This window comes from Oncorhynchus keta, chromosome 25, assembly GCF_023373465.1.
Source record: "Oncorhynchus keta strain PuntledgeMale-10-30-2019 chromosome 25, Oket_V2, whole genome shotgun sequence".
In the NCBI taxonomy this organism is placed as follows: Eukaryota; Metazoa; Chordata; class Actinopteri; order Salmoniformes; family Salmonidae; genus Oncorhynchus; species Oncorhynchus keta.
The window spans coordinates 4,448,902-4,465,197 of NC_068445.1; the positions used below are offsets into that span (position 1 = coordinate 4,448,902).

General features: G+C 41.4%; 1 protein-coding gene across 1 annotated transcript in view; it reads left to right on the plus strand.

Moving 5' to 3' along the window:
• Positions 1 to 8,471, plus strand: part of LOC118357815 (versican core protein-like) — a 53,653-nt gene extending 45,182 nt beyond the window's left edge. Inside the window, exons 9-11 of the mRNA XM_052479980.1 lie at positions 4,675 to 4,819; positions 5,071 to 5,253; positions 5,358 to 8,471. Of these exons, the coding sequence (XP_052335940.1) occupies positions 4,675 to 4,819; positions 5,071 to 5,253; positions 5,358 to 5,521 (492 nt within the window). The 3' untranslated portion in view covers positions 5,522 to 8,471. The remainder of the gene's footprint in view (positions 1 to 4,674; positions 4,820 to 5,070; positions 5,254 to 5,357) is intronic.
• Positions 8,472 to 16,296: the final 7,825 nt, after the last annotated feature.

The window sequence follows — 16,296 nt, forward strand, 5'->3', positions numbered from 1 at the left end:
TGTGGGGTTGCCCAGGCGGGTGTTTGTTGAGTCAGTCAGCAAAGCAGGAAGCTGATGTGTTTGCTAACCGTAATAACAGGGTCCCTGCAGGGGGCCTTAGGGAAGGAATGGGGAGAGAGAGGGGTGGGGGGGGGGGTCACAGCTTTGAACCGACTATTTGAACAAAAAGCCTCGCTGAGAGATGGTAGCTCTGATCAATGCAGCAGTGCATTCCAAGCAGCTCTGAAGCTGTGTCAATATATACTGTACATGTACATGTACAGTTGAAGTCGGAAGTTTACAAAATTCCCTGTCTTTGGGTCAGTTAGGATCATCACTTTATTTTAAGAATGTGAAATGTCAGATTAGTAGTAGAGAGAATGATTTATTCCAGCTTTTATTTCATTCATCACATTCCCAGTGGGTCAGAAGTTTACATACACTCTATTAGTATTTTATAGCATTGCCTTTAAATTGTTTATCTTGGGTCAAACGTTCCGGGTAGCCTTCCACAAGCTTCCCACAATAAGTTGGGTGAATTTTGGCCCATTCCTCCTGACAGAGCTGGTGTAACTGAGTCAGGTTTGTCTGTCTCCTTGCTCGCACACACTATTTCAGTTCTGCCCACAAATGTTCTATAGGATTGAGGTAGGGGTTTGTGATGGCTACTCCAATACCTTGACTTTGTTGTCCTTAAGCCATTTTGCCATAACTTTGAAGGTATGCTTGGGGTCATTGTACATTTTGTGAAGTGCACCAGTCCTTCCTGCATCAAAGCACCCCCACAACATGATGCTGCCACCCCTGTCCTTCACGGTTGGGATGGTGTTCTTCGGCTTGCCAGCATCCCTCTTTTTCCTCCAAACTTAACGATGGTCATTTTGGCCAAACAGTTCTATTTTTGGCAGTTTTGGAGTAGTGGCTTCTTCCTTGCTTAGCGGCCTTTCAGGTTATGTCAATATAGGACTTTTACTGTGGACATAGATACTTTCATACCTGTTTCCCCCAGCATCTTCTCAAGGTCTTTTGTTGTTGTTCTGGGATTGATTTGCACTTTTCGCACCACAGTATGTTCATCTCTAGGAGACAGAACGTGTCTCCTTTCTGAGCGGTATGACGGCTGCGTGGTCCCGTGGTGTTTATACTTGCATACTATTGTTTGTGCAGATGAACGTAGTACCTTCAGGGGTTTGGAATTTTCTCCCAAGGATGAACCAGACTTGTGGATGTCTACAATTTTTTTTCTTAGGTCGTGGCTGATTTCTTTTGACTTTCCCATGATGTCAAGCAAAGAGGCACTGAGTTTGAAGGTAGGCCTTGAAATCCACAGGTACACCTCCAATTGACTCAAATTATGTCAATTAGCCTATCAGAAGCTTCTAAAGCCATGGAAAACATTTTCTGGAATTTTCCAAGCTTTTTAAAGGCACAGTCAACTTAGTGTATGTTAACTTCTGACCCACTGGAATTGTAATACAGTGAATTATAAATAAATTGATAAAGTGAAATAATCTGTCTCTAAACAATTGTTGGAAAAATTACTTGTGTCATGTACAAAGTCGATGTCCTAACCAACTAGCCAAAACTATAGTTTGTTAACAAAAAATGTGTTGTGTGGTTGAAAAACGAGTTTTAATGACTCCAACCTAAGTGCATGTAAACTTTTGACTTCAACTGTATGTGTGTGTGTGTGTGTGTGTGTGTGTGTGTGTGTGTGTGTGTGTGTGTGTGTGTGTGTGTGTGTGTGTGTGTGTGTGTGTGTGTGTGTGTGTGTGTGTGTATTGTAGTGTGTGGAAGCAGAGTTACACTAATTATTCCATGCATATATTGTATGTGGGATGTGATGACATAACACTATTGTATGTTGTTGGAAATGTGTCCACGACAGGAGGTTGATGGCACTTTAATTGGGGAGGACAGGCTTGTGGTAATGCCCGGAGTGGAATAAGTGGAATAGTATCAAATACATCACACACATGGTTTGAATCCATTCCATTTGCTCTGTTCCAGCCGTTATTTTGAGCCGTCCTCCCCTCAGCAGCCTCCTCTGGTGTACACTCTTAGAAAAAAAGTGTTCCCTAAAGGTTCTTTAGCTATCCCCATAGGAGAACCCACTTTGGTTCCATGTTGAACCCTTTTTGGCTCCATGTAGAACCTTCTTTGGAAAATATTTTTCAAAATAGGGTTCTTCAAAGGGTTCTTCTACGGGAACAGCCGAAGAACAGTTTTAGGTTCTAAATAGCACCTTTTCTCTTCTAAGATTGTATTGTACAGTGACGATAGCAAGGCATTGAGAAGCCTCCGTCTCTTACCCCCACTCTCACCTTGTTCGGGAAAAATCCTGATTTAGGAAAATTATATTGTTGGTGTAGCATTTGGAATATACTTTCCATGGATGAATTGATAATATTCTGTATTCCAAAATGGATCTGTGTCCACCATCTTACAAATTGACAACATGACGTTGTATTTCTAGTAGAAACCTTATATTTCTCATGACTATTTCCATGCTGCACAGCACATATTCTGTAGCAGTGTAAATGTGTATCTGAGCAGGGCTTACATGCTCAGTTTATTTTGTGTTTGGACCTCTTTTCTCTTCCTTTGTTTGGCTTTGAAGTGAAGCCTCTCTCAGAAAACTCTGTACAATTATGTCATAGTGTAGCTGGTCTTGCAGTATCCTTTGGGGTCTCTGAGGCAGCAGCGTGGATGGGGTGATGTGAGGGAAGAGGACAGAGGGGTGGATGGGGTGAGGACAGAGAGGTGGAGAGGGTGAGGATAAAGGACAGGGGTGGAGGGGGTGAGGATAGAGGACAGAGGGGTGGAGAGGGTTAGAATAGAGGCTAAGAGAGTAGTCAGAGAGACAGAGGGGTCAGTTTGAAAGTGGGGGAAAATGAAAAGTTATATAGCTTACCCTAAGTGACAGTACATTTTACAACTCTTCGCCGGATCTTATTTATAAGTAAACACGTGTTTAAATAATACATGTAATTTACAAATGTTTTTGCTGTGATGTCTATAGGGCCACAGCATTACCATTATAATAGTTACAGATGTGTCAAAAGTCTGTATTGATCTGAACAGGAAAATAGTGCCCCCGTGTGGGGAATCTAAGAATCACATACAGCAGTCACATTCAGAAATTGTCTCACCAACCTAACTACACTGAACAAAAATATAAGCGCAACATGCAAAGTGTTGGTCCCATGTCTAATGAGCTGAAAAGAAAATAACAGAAATGTTTTATACACACAAAAGCGTATTTCTCTCAAATGCACAAATTTGTTTACATCACTGTTAGTGAACATTGCTCCTTTGCTAAAATAATCCATCCCACTGACAGGTGTGGCATATCAAGAAGCTGATTAAACATCATGATCATTACACAAGTGCACCTTGTGCTGGGGACAATAAAAGGCTACTCTAAAATGTGCAGTTTTGTCACACAACACAATGACACAGGTGTCTCAAGTTTTGAGGGAGTGTGCAATTGGCATGCTGACTGCAGGAATATATTTAATGTCTACCATAAGCCACCTGAAATGTCATTTTAGAGAATTTGGCTGTACGTCCACCCGGCCTCACAACCGCAGACCGCAGTATGGTGTCCTGTGGGCGAGCGGTTTGTGGATGTCAACGTTGTGAACAGAGTGCCCTATGGTGACAGTGGGGTTATTGTATGGGCAGGCATAAGCTACGGACGATGAACACAATTGCATTTTATTGATGGCAATTTCAACGCACAGAAATATCGTGAAGGAGATCCTGAGTCCCATTGTGAGGCCCATTTCTTTTAAGTTATCTGTGAACAACAGATGCATATCTGTATTCCCAGTCATGTGAAATCCATAGATTAGTGCCAAATGAATTTATTTAAATTGACTGATTTCTTCATATGAACTGTAACTCAGTAAAATCTTTGAAATTGTTGCAATATTTTTGTTCAGTATACAGTACATACTGAAAGGCTATTGGTAACACAGACTGAAAATGTGAAACCAATGGCATTTGTTTTATATTTTCAACAGCAGTATTGTTCCCACCTGCTGAATCAAACAATGCATCTTAAACATTATTGGTAAAAGCCCAAGTTCCTTTATTATCAATATAATCTAATTTGGTACACTTATGTGCAATAGCAAGGGGGAGCTGGTGGGTCATGTTAGGGGTAAGAAATATGTGTGATTTACTGTGATAGTGAATGTACTGATTGTGTAGCCTTAAGACTGGACTATCACTGACCATATCTACTGTTCCAATTGTACCCCAGAGATAAGCAGTGTTGTCAGCATGCTGTTAGCTGTCGTTCTGAGGCAGACAGAGTATGTGTTTCTGTATTGTATGGGGTAGGACAAAGTGAGACACTTGCTAGTGGAACATCTCTAAGGTGTATTTACGGAGATCCTGGTCTGATCCTATTTGATTTAGTGGTATTCCAATTGGTTGTTTATGACTTATGATTTATTGATGATACACTGATAATATATTTGACTTGTGTTTTATATTGTATTGCCTCAGATTTTATATATGTTTCTCCAAGATGTTGAAATAAACATAATCCTAAACCTGATGATGCTGAGGTGGATGCTGATGAGGACGACGATGATTATGATGCTGCTGCTGCTACTGATGATGATGATGATGATCATCTATTCATAATAGTTTGTTTCTGTTTTTTCTTTCCCTCCCCACCAGCAATACGAAAACTGGCGCCCCAACCAGCCGGACAGTTTCTTCTCATCTGGAGAGGACTGTGTGGTGATGATCTGGCATGAGGACGGCCAGTGGAACGATGTGCCTTGTAATTATCACCTCACCTTCACCTGCAAGAAAGGCACAGGTAAGACAAAGTTGTTTTTTGTCTTTTTTAAAAATTTATTTTTGAAAACAATACTTTTTGCCATATTTAAAAAAAGGGAGTGTGTTCACCACAACTACACAATGTAAAACATGCAGTGCCTTGTTGAGAGCTATTTCAATCCACTGACTGTGTACATTATTCATTCATCAATCCATCCATTCATCCATTAATCTATTCAGCCGTCCATTCAGCCATCCATTCTTCCATCTACCCCTGTGTGTTCTCCTCAGTGGCCTGTAATCAGCCCCCTCTGGTACAGAATGCTCAGACCTTCGGCAGGAAGAGTTCACGCTATGAGATCAATGCTCTGGTGAGGTATCAGTGTAAGGGCGGCTTCATCCAGAGGCATGTGCCGACCATCCGTTGCCGTGGAGATGGCCGATGGGACATCCCCAAAATTGCTTGCATGAGTCGTAAGTACAATAGATTGATTAATTGACTGATTCTAGTGAGGATACCTTTGTTTACCGGTTTTCACTCCACATTTTCCGACAAAGTGCTATTGTTTCTTCCTCAGCATCAAACTCCCAAAGGGCATTCTCAAGGAGGCACCAGAAATACAGCCTGTTCAGCAGTAACAACTACAAGTGGCGGTCCGACGAGGCAGAGGCCCGACACCGTCCTCACCATCGAGGAAGGAGATTGAGGAGATCGGTGAACAGGCGAAACAGAAGACAGTAATCGCCGTGGTTAGGCTAGGTTACGCCTGCTCACAATCTGCACAATAGGAATGCATGACTGTCACTCATGTGGAGATGGGTTTTTTTTTACGAATGAAAAAAGAAAATACATTTGAACAAAAAAGGAACAAAAAAAACAAACCCAAAGGAAATGTGAAATCTTGGAATGAAGTGCCTTTTCAAAGAATATTCTGATATAGGGACACTAATTTATAACAACGCCAAAGTGGATACCTTCCACTGGCTACTGGAAATTAAAGAAAAATAACCTCTCATGAGTGTGCCGGGGAAGAACTTCGAACCAAATAGTGCATTCATTAGACAGTCCTCTATTTTACACAGACTGAAGATTGTTCAACTCTTACATGGTGAAAAAGATACAGGCAAAGACCAGCTTTTGTAAAATTATTGCGCTTGTGTTATGCAAAAGAATTCAAAACATTTTCAAATAGTCTGTGCTACGCAGCTCCTAACGCTCAAATGAATCCAATACATCTCCCATTAAGGTCCTCTCCATAATCCGGAAATACAATTTCAAAGAAAGAGGATCTATCTTTGGGTTTAACATCAATAGAGTTCCTGTTGTTAAACATGATTACTGTATGTATTTCATGCAGTTTTTCATCCAAGATTTCATCTTTACCAGAGGAACGGAGCAGGCCCTGAGACTATTGGATGGCACACATCACTGACCAATCAGATTTCAGATCACTGAAAGAGAAAAGAAACATGGAAGATGCCGAGCCAATCAATTTAGAGTGCTTGTGAGGTCAGCTTTGAACAAATAACCAGTTCCTTATCATCAACTGCAGCCTTCATCCCGTCTCATCCGTGTGTTGTAAAGATAAATATACAGTTGAAGTCGGAAGTTGTAAATAAACCATAGCCAAATACATTTAAACTATGTTTTTTCACAATTCCTGACATTTCATCCTTGTCTGTAATACCAACATGTTTTAAAAGAACAATAAGGTAACCTGCCTAGAAGACTACTGACACATAGCACTCACGTCTGTCACCATGAAGTGCTTTGAGGCTGGTCATGGCTCACATCAACACCATCATCCCAGAAACCCTAGACCCACTCTAATTTGCATACCGCCCAAACAGATCCACAGATGATGCAGTCTCTATTGCACATACACCTTAGCCAAATCGATTTAAACTCAGTTTTTCACAATTCCTGACATTTAATCCAAGTAAAAATTCCCTGTCTTTAGGTCAGTTAAGATCACCACTTTATTTTAAGAATGTGAAATAGTCGAGACAATGATTTATTTCAGCATTTATTTCTTTCATCACATTCCCAGTGTGTCAGAAGTTTACATACACTAAAATAGTATTTGGTAGCATTGCCTTTAAATTGTTTTACTTGGGTCAAACGTTTCGGGTAGCCTTCCACAAGCCAGAGCTGGTGCAACTATGCCTCCTTGCTCTCACACGCTTTCCCAGTTCTGCCCACACATTTGATATATTTATTAAGCCATTTTGACTCACCACTTTGGAAGTATAATTGGGGTCATTGTCCATATGGAAGATCCATTTGCAATCAAGCTTTAACTTCCAGACTGATGTCTTGAGATGTTGCTTCAATATAACCACATCATTTTCCTTGATGCCATCTATTTTAATTTTCCATGATGCCATCTATTTTGTGAAGTGCACCAGTCGCTCCTGCAGCAAAGCACCCCCCCAACATGATGCTGCCACCCCCGTGCTCCACGGTTGGGATGGTGTTCTTTGGCTTGAAAGCCTCCCCCTTTTTCCTCCAAACATAACGATGGTCATGATGGCCAAACAGTTCTATTTTAGTTTCATCAAACCAGAGGACATTTCTCCAAACAGTATGATATTTGTCACCATGTGCAGTTGCAAACTGTAGTCTGGCTTTTTTTTATGGTGGTTTTGGAGCAGTGGCTTCTTCCTTGCTGAGCGGACTTTCAGGTTATGTCGATATAGGACTCGTTTTACTGGGGTTATAGATACTTTTGTGCCCGTTTCCTCCAGCATCTTCACAAGGTCCTTTGCTGTTGTTCTGGGATTGATTTGCACTTTTCGCACCTAAGTAGGTTAATCTCTAGGAGACAGAACGTGTCTCCTTCCTGAGCGGTATGACGGTTGCGTGGGCCCATGGTGTTTATTCTTGCGTACTATTCTTTGTACAGATGAACGTGGTACCTTCAGGCATTTGGAAATTGCTCCCAAGGATGAACCAGACCTTTTTTTCTGAGGTCTTGGCTGATTTCTTTTGATTTTCCCATGATGTCAAGCAAAGAGGCACTGAGTTTGAAGGTATGCCTTGAAATACATCCACAGGTACACCTCCAATTGACACAAATTATGTCAATTAGCCTATCAGAAGCTAAGGCCATGACATAATTTTCTGGAATTTTCCAAGCTGTTTAAAGGCACAGTCAACTTAGTGTATGTAAACTTCTGACCCACTGGAATTGTGATACAGTGAATTATAAGTGAAATAATATGTCAATATGTCAAGATGTCAATATGTCAAGAAATTTGTGGAGTGGTTGAAAAACGAGTTTTAATGACTTCAATCTTCAAAAGTTTATATATACTTCCGACTTCAACTGTATATGAATAGATATTTATAGAATATATAATATGTTGACAATGGGTGCTGTTTTCAATGCAAAATGACAATTGACAATGGGTGCTGTTTTCAATGCTAAATGACAATTGAGAGAATGTGCTCGTGAAACACTCCAAAAGACCTGAACAAACACCCTTTTCAACAAGAGATGCGATATAATTTATTTTTTCAAGCTGCTTTTCCTCTTCTTGCTATGCTATTATGTCATCAGTGAAATATTTTGATGATGCAATCAGTTGGCCTGACAGCAGTCTCAATACTTTGTACATGTATCGTACAGGCTTTGCAGGAGACAGCTATCATCACAGTATTAGTCAATGTGATGAAGATATTCCTTTACTACACACTACACTAAATTGACCTTATAGTTTGACATTTAGGGGTCAACAATGGACCAAAGTGTAGGGCTTCAAACAGCTGATTATGCCTTGTCCTCGTCAAAATATTACCAAACACTTTGTAGAGATTTTGTGTTGCACAATTGAAGACTGTAATCCATTTGTGGAGTCCCCAACAGTTGTGCTTTTTAAAACCATTTTTGTCATGTATGTTTCTCGTTTTTCCAGTTGTGTTTTAGCATTAAAGTGCACATAATAATGTCTTATATTCATAGCATAACTTTTTATTTTACAATGTGAATGTCTGGGATGTTTGTGATTTTTTTTTTAAGAACAAGACCTGCTCTCCGTCACCCCCCAAAAATAATAAATGTTTGTTAATTTTACTTAGGCTCCTTTTTGTTTGTAAGCTCACCACCATTACATTCACTACCAGTCTGGTAGAGGCTAGGTTTCAAACCATATTCCAAACCATGAATTAATGTTCAGAAGTAAGCTTAGACCTTTTTGATCTGTTGGTCAACATGACCTCTCTGTGTTAGTAGTACAGACTGGTGGCACTGTTGAACATTTGGTGGCACTGTTCAACATTTGCCCTACAGTAGTTTCAAGACATGACATTTACTGTTCAAATCTTTGTTTACAAGAACAGCTACTGTCAATGAACTGGGATAGTTACTTTCACTTGAAAATCTTGAGTAACTCCTGAACATGTATCCAGGAGGTACTCTATTCCTGCCTGAATGTTTTAATGCACAACAGTGTTTAAAGAGAATGGTGCAAGAAAGAAACATCCAGTCAACAGCAGTCCTGTGGGTGAAAACAGCTTATTGATGAGAGGTCGAAGGAGAATGGCAACAATTTTGCAAGCTAGCAGGCGTGCCACAAACAGACAAATAATGGCGCAGTACAACTGGCGTGCAGAGCGGCATTTCGGAACTCACATCTCGACGATCCTTGTCAAGGACGGGCCATTGCAGCAGACAACCACACCGGGTTCCAATCCTATCAGCTAAAAACAAGAAGAAGCGCATCCTGTGGGCACGCGATCACCAACTCTGGACAATTAAGGACTGGAAATACATTGCCTGGAATGACAGCGAGTCCAATTTACTTGAGTGGCCTGTACAGTCCACAGACCTCAACCCAATTGAGCAGCTTTGGGATGAGATGGAACCGCCGTCCAATCTGGTAGCAACTGTGTGATGCCATCGCGTCAGCATGGACCATCATCCCTGTGGAATGCTTCCAACACCTTGTAGAATGACCCCAAAGAATTCAGGCTGCTCTGGAGGAAAAGAGGGTTCAACCCAGTACTAGAAAGGTGTACATAATAAATTGTATTTTAAAATGCGAGTGATATGACAGAACAAATTAATTAGAGGAAATGTTATGGCTACCAATGCAAGACTCCGTATTGTTGTACAGTTCACAATCTAAAACAACCCCCTCACACTTTGAAGCACAAGTCATCTCCACATCAAATCAAATCAAGCTTTATTTGTCACATTACATTTACATTTACATTTACTTACAAGCCCTTAACTAACAATGCAGTTCACGAAAGAGTTAAGAAACTCTTTACCAAATAAACTAAAGTAAAAAAATTAATTTAAAAAAGTTACTAAATAAATAAATAACAATAACAAGGATGTATACAGGGGGTACCGTTACCGAGTTAATGTTTGAGGGTACAGATTAACGAGGTCATTTGTACATGTAGGTAGGGGTAAAGTGACTATGGATAGATAATAAACAGTGAGTAGCAGCAGTGTGAAACTTTTTCCATTCTGCTACCGCTTGTCATGTGGTAGCAGAGAGAACAGTATATGACTTGGGTGACTGGAGTCACCGGCTTTCTAGCCAATCGACGCTCCATTTTTCACATGTCCATTTGTTTTGTCTTGTTCCATACACACCTGGTTTTCATTCCCCAATCAATCTACATGCATTTAGCCCTCTGGTTCCCATCATGTCTTTGTGTGTAATTGTTTCATGTTCATGTTTTATTACGCGCTTTACTTTTGTTATGGTCTGTGTTTTGAGCTCGTTTGATTTATGTAGTGCTCTCGGTTTTGGAACAAAAATAAAAGTGTGCCTGTTAACTATACTCTGCTCTCCTGCACCTGACTTCACCTCCCGTACACTCCCTGACAGCCACTGTCTTTCAACTGCACGAAGAGGTGCCATTCCTTCAGAAAAACCTGATTCAATTGATATTTATTTATTCTTAAAATACTATACCTGCTATGTATACTCTAATTATGTAACACAATTTATGAACAAAAACACATATTTAGCAACACATTAATGCAAGATATCCATTTGTCCACCCTGTTGAGTTAATGTCCACCCTGTTCAGTGTACAGTACATATATAACAGGGTGGACAATAACAGTGTGGACAGTTTGAGTTAAAATTAGCAACTATGCTCCAAGTGATTGTGATGAAGCTAGGATAATGGTTGCCACTTGAAAAGGAATTTGCATTGTTTGACAAAAATATGTGTTTGTATTTTTGCATAACAAGTTATCCTTTCCCACATCACCTCACCAAACATATAATGATTAAAATGTAATACTATGAAATCTAGATACTCACCAGGTTCACCACAGTTGTTTTCCCGCAAAGGAAGTGACAGAATTTCCTGTTTGTGATGTCATTGTAGAACATTTATATTTTCTTAACCTCTCTGGTACAAGTGGGACGCTAGCATCCCACCTCGACAACAGCCAGTGAAATTGCAGGGCGCCAAATTCAAAACAACAGAAATCCCATAATTAAAACATACAATTATTATACACCATTTTAAAGATAAGCTTCTTGTAAATCCAACCACATTGTCCAATTTCAAAAAGGGTTTACTGCGAAAGCACACCATGTGATTATGTTAGGTCAGCACCTAGTCACAGAAAAACACAGGCATTTTTGTTTTGTTTGCGCGTTTAGTCCAGTAATCAAAATGCACAAGGCTCGAGCACTAAGTCCAGACAAAAAGTCAAAAAAGTTACATTACAGTTCGTAGAAACTGTCCAGCCTCACTAGCCAATTAACCCTAGCTGGCTGCTTATAAGATTAGATTTGGGCAACAGGGATAAGCAGTTGGATATAGGGGGCGCTCTTTTAATTTTTGGATGACAAACGTTCCCGTTTTAAACAGATGCTCGACTATGCATATAATTGACAGCTTTGGAAAGAAAACACTCTGACGTTTCCAAAACTGCAAAGATAGTGTCTGTGAGTGCCACAGAACTGATGTTACAGGCGAAACCCAGATAAAAATCCAATCAGGAAGTGCCACATTTTTTGAAACCGCATCATGCCAATGACTCCTTATATGGCTGTGAAGGAGCGAGGAGTCAGCTTACGTTTTCCACGTTTTCCACAGCATTGTGACGTCTTTTTATGCATTTCCATTGGAGAATGGCTGTAAGAGACCATATAGGGCGAGTGGTCGCATGGTGTCTCCCAGAGAAAACCTTGTGTAAAATACTGAGGTAGCCATTTTTCCAATCGTTTCTTATGAGAAACCAACTGCCTCAACGGATATATTATTGAATACATACGTTAAAAACACATTGGGCATGGATCCTAAACAACGTTTGCCGTGTTTCTGTCGATATTATGGAGTTAATTTTGAAAAAAGTTTGGCGTTGTAATGGTAGCATTTTCCGGTCGATTCTCTCAGCCAAGCATGATGAACAAACCGGAGCTATTTCGCCTACAAAAATAATATTTTGGGAAAAAAGGAACATTTGCTATCTAACTGGGAGTCTCCTGAGTGAAAGCATCCGAAGTTCTTCAAAGGTAGATGATTTAATTTGGTTGCTTTTCTTATTTTCGTGAAAATGTTGCCTGCTGCCAGCAGAGCTAGCATAGTATTATGCCATGATAAACTTACACAAATGCTTGTCTAGCGTTGGCTGTAACGCATATTTTGAAAATCTGAGATGACAGTGTTGTTAACCTCTTCAACCTATGGGGGCGCTATGTCATTATTGGATAAAAAAACGTGCCCGTTTTAAGCGCAATATTTTGTCACGAAAGATGCTTGACTATGCATATCATTGGCAGCTTTGGAAAGAAAACACTCTGACGTTTCCAAAACTGCAAAGATATTATCTGTGAATGCCCCAGAACTGATGCTACAGGCGAAACCAAGATGAAACTTCAAACAGGAAATGAGCAGGATTTTTGACGCTCTGTTTTTCATTGTCTCCTTATATGGCTGTGAAAGCGCCACGAATTAGCCTGCCCTTTCTATCGTTTCTCCAAGTTGTCTGCAGCATTGTGACGTATTTGTAGGCATATCATTGGAAGATTGGCCATAAGAGACTACATTTACCAGGGGTCCGCCCGGTGTCCTTTGTTGAAATTGTTGCGTAATCTCCAAGCTGCTCGCATTCATCCATGTGATTGAGACAGAGAGTAGACCTCCAGGAATGATATATCATGAAGAGATATGTGAAAAACACCTTGAGGATTGATTCTAAACAACGTTTACCATGTTTCCGTCGATATTATGGAGTTAATGTGGAAGAAAGTTTGGCGTTTGGATGAATGAATTTACGTTTTTTTTTGGTAGCCAAACATGACGTCCTCTGATACACAACCCAATCAAGCCACACTGCTTCTTAACACAGCGCCATCCAACCCGGAAGCCATTCGAACCAATGTGTCGGAGGAAACACTGTGCACCTGGCAACCTTGGTTAGCGCGCACTGCGCCCGGGCCCGCCACAGGAGTCGCTGGTGTGCGATGAGACAAGGATTTCCCTACCGGTCAAACCCTCCCTAACCAGGACGACACTAGGCCAATTGTACGTCGCCCCGCGGAACTCCCAGTCGCAACCGGTTACGACAGAGCCTGGACGCAAACCCAGAGTCTCTGGTGGTACAGCTGGCGCTGCAGTACAGCGCCATTAACCACTGCGCCACCCGGGAGGCCGCACATGCCTTTTAGTGAACACCAAACATGTTACCTTATTTTTTTCTTTAAGCAATGGCTTTTTTCTGGACACTCTTTTGTAAAGCCCAGCTTTGTGGAGTTTACGGCTTAAAATGGTCCTAGCTCATTCAGGGTTATCTCTTTGGTCTCTTTGTTATCTCTCTGATTAATGCCTTCCTTGCCTGGTCCGTGAGGTTTTGGTGGGCGGCCCTCTCTTGGCAGGTGTGTTGTGGAGCCATATTCTTTCCATTTTTTAATAATGGATTTAATGGTGACCTGTGGGATGTTCAAAGTTTTGGATATGTTTTGGAGCGTATGTTTTGGAGCGTAGCCTAGTGGTTAGAGCATTGGACTAGTAAACGGAAGGTTGCGAGTTCAAACCCCCGAGCTGACAAGGTACAAATCTGTCGTTCTGCCCCTGAACAGGCAGTTAACCCACTGTCATTGAGGCCGTCATTGAAAATAAGAATGTGTTCTTAACTGACTTGCCTGGTTAAATAAAGGTAAAATTAAAAAATAAAAATAATGCAACCCTGATATGTACTTCTCCGCAACTTTGTCCCTGACCTGTTTGGAGAGCTCCTTGATCTTCGTGGTGGTGCCCCTTGCTTAGTGGTGTTGCAGACACTGGGGCCTTTCAGAACAGGTGTATATATAATGAGATCATGTGACAGATCATGTGACACTTAGATTTCACACAGGTGGACTTTATTTTAACTAATTATGTGACTTCTGATGGTAATTGGTTGCACCAGATCTTATTTAAGGGCTTCATAGCAAAGGGTGTGAATACATTTGCACCTACCACTTTTCCGTTTTTAATATCTCTGAATTTTTTAAAACAAGTTGTTTATTAACCAATTTGGACTATTTTGTGTATGTCCATCACATGAAATCCAAATCCAAATCCAGGTTGTAACGCAACAAAATAGGAAAAATGCCAAAGGGGTGAATACTTTTGCGAAGGCACTGTATCGTGCATCCCTAGTCTAAAATGTATCAAATTTACTTTGAAGACTATGTCATTATGCTTCTATTGTTATGAAGGCATACACACATAAGGATACTTTTGAAATTTGATCCAGTGTCTATTTTTTACATACAATTTTGAATGATTTATCTTGAGGACAAAAAAATAACACTTTTAGTGATATTGACCCAAATAGTGAAAGCTGCTGGGAGACATCTGAGTATGACAGAGTTGACATGGGAAGAGGTTTGAGATGACATCAATCAGCCGAGGGTGGAGTCATGTTTTACTGAATATTAGTTATAGTGGTAGTACTGCAATAGAATGCTCGAAGACTGTTGGCTAATGGGCAGGAATTCAAGCAGTTCATTGTAGATATGCAAGCTAAGCCTGTGATTTGTGTGCAAGTAACATTGCTCAAACCCGAATATGGAGTTTATCATCATATGTAGTGGTTAGTAGGGACAGAGCTGTAAGGGGAGGGGGGTGCCACCTTCATAAAGCAAGGACTTCCCTGCAGGATGCTAGGCAGAGGTATTGAACAGGTCTACTGTATGTGGTGGTGGTGGAGGTGTGGTTGAGAGGAGTGGTGCTAGTGGTAGTGAACTACTATAATCCAGATATTTGGACCTGGAAGTGCTGGAGAGGGTGGAGGGCAGGATAGAAGTAAGATAATATGGTGTGGGGGTTTTAATGCACTCAACACACTCTGGGGAGGAAACAGATGGAGGGAAATGGCCAAGTGTTAGGAAATGTGATAGAAATGAAAGATCTGGTGTGCTTGAATGATGACCGAGGGACCAGGATTAATGTAGCCACAAGGAAAGAGTTTGCCTTGGAACTCACTCTGGTATCTAGTGCGATGCCAGGAATCTGTGAGTTGGAGGTATGGGAGGAGTCGACAGTAGGGAGTGATCATTACTCCATATTATGCCCAGTAGGCCGGAGGGAGGTGGGCAAAGTGGGATCAGTTTCAGGAGCTGAGTGAGCATGTGAGGCCTCGGGTGGAGTGGGCATTGGATAGTATGAATAACTGGTTGAGAACAGCATTAGTGGGGTCAGCTACTGAGACTATACCTAAGAGTTCAGGGAGGAGGAGGAGGAGGAGGAGGAGGAGGAGGAGGAGGAGGAGGAAAGCAGTCCATTGGTGGACGTAGGAGTGTGGGGAAATGGTGAGGAGTAGGGACAGGTCATTTAGAGTACTGAAAATGACGCATAATGCCCAACATCTGTCAGGCAAAGTGTTCACGAGTGAAAAGGATGTGGCAGTAACAGACGAGGAGAAGGCAGAGATGATGGCCAACGCGTTTGTAGAAGTGCATAGCTCTAGATATTTGTCAGAGGAGGGGCAGAGGGGGAGAGAGAAAATGAGAGAGGAGCATCCTGAAGTACTGGAAAGGAGGGAGAATGTAAATGATGCTTTGAATGCATCATTTACCATGGCAGAGGTGAAAAGGGCAATAGGTAAGGCAAGGTTAACTTCACCTGGGAAAGATCATACGTTATGTTGGCCCATCTTAGTGATGAGGCACCGGATAAGGTTTTGGTGTTGTACATCACAGTGTGGGAGGAGGGGAAACGACCAGACAGTTGGAAGGAGGCAGTAGTGGTACCAATCTGGAAGCTAGGGAAGGACCCAATGAGGCCAACAAGCTATCTGCCAATAGCTTTAACATCACATGTATGTACGATTATGGAATGTATGATTCCGGAGAGGCTAACTTACTTCCTGGAGAGCAGGGGGCTAGTAACGCCACATCAGAGTGGGTTTGATAAAGGTGGGAGATAAAGTATGCTTGAGGTTATATGGGAAAGACTAAGAGAGGGTGGGGGGGATTCAGGTTCCTTGGGGTGTACTTTGACACTAGGACCAGACTGACCTGGGCAGAACACATTGAGAGAGCTATGGA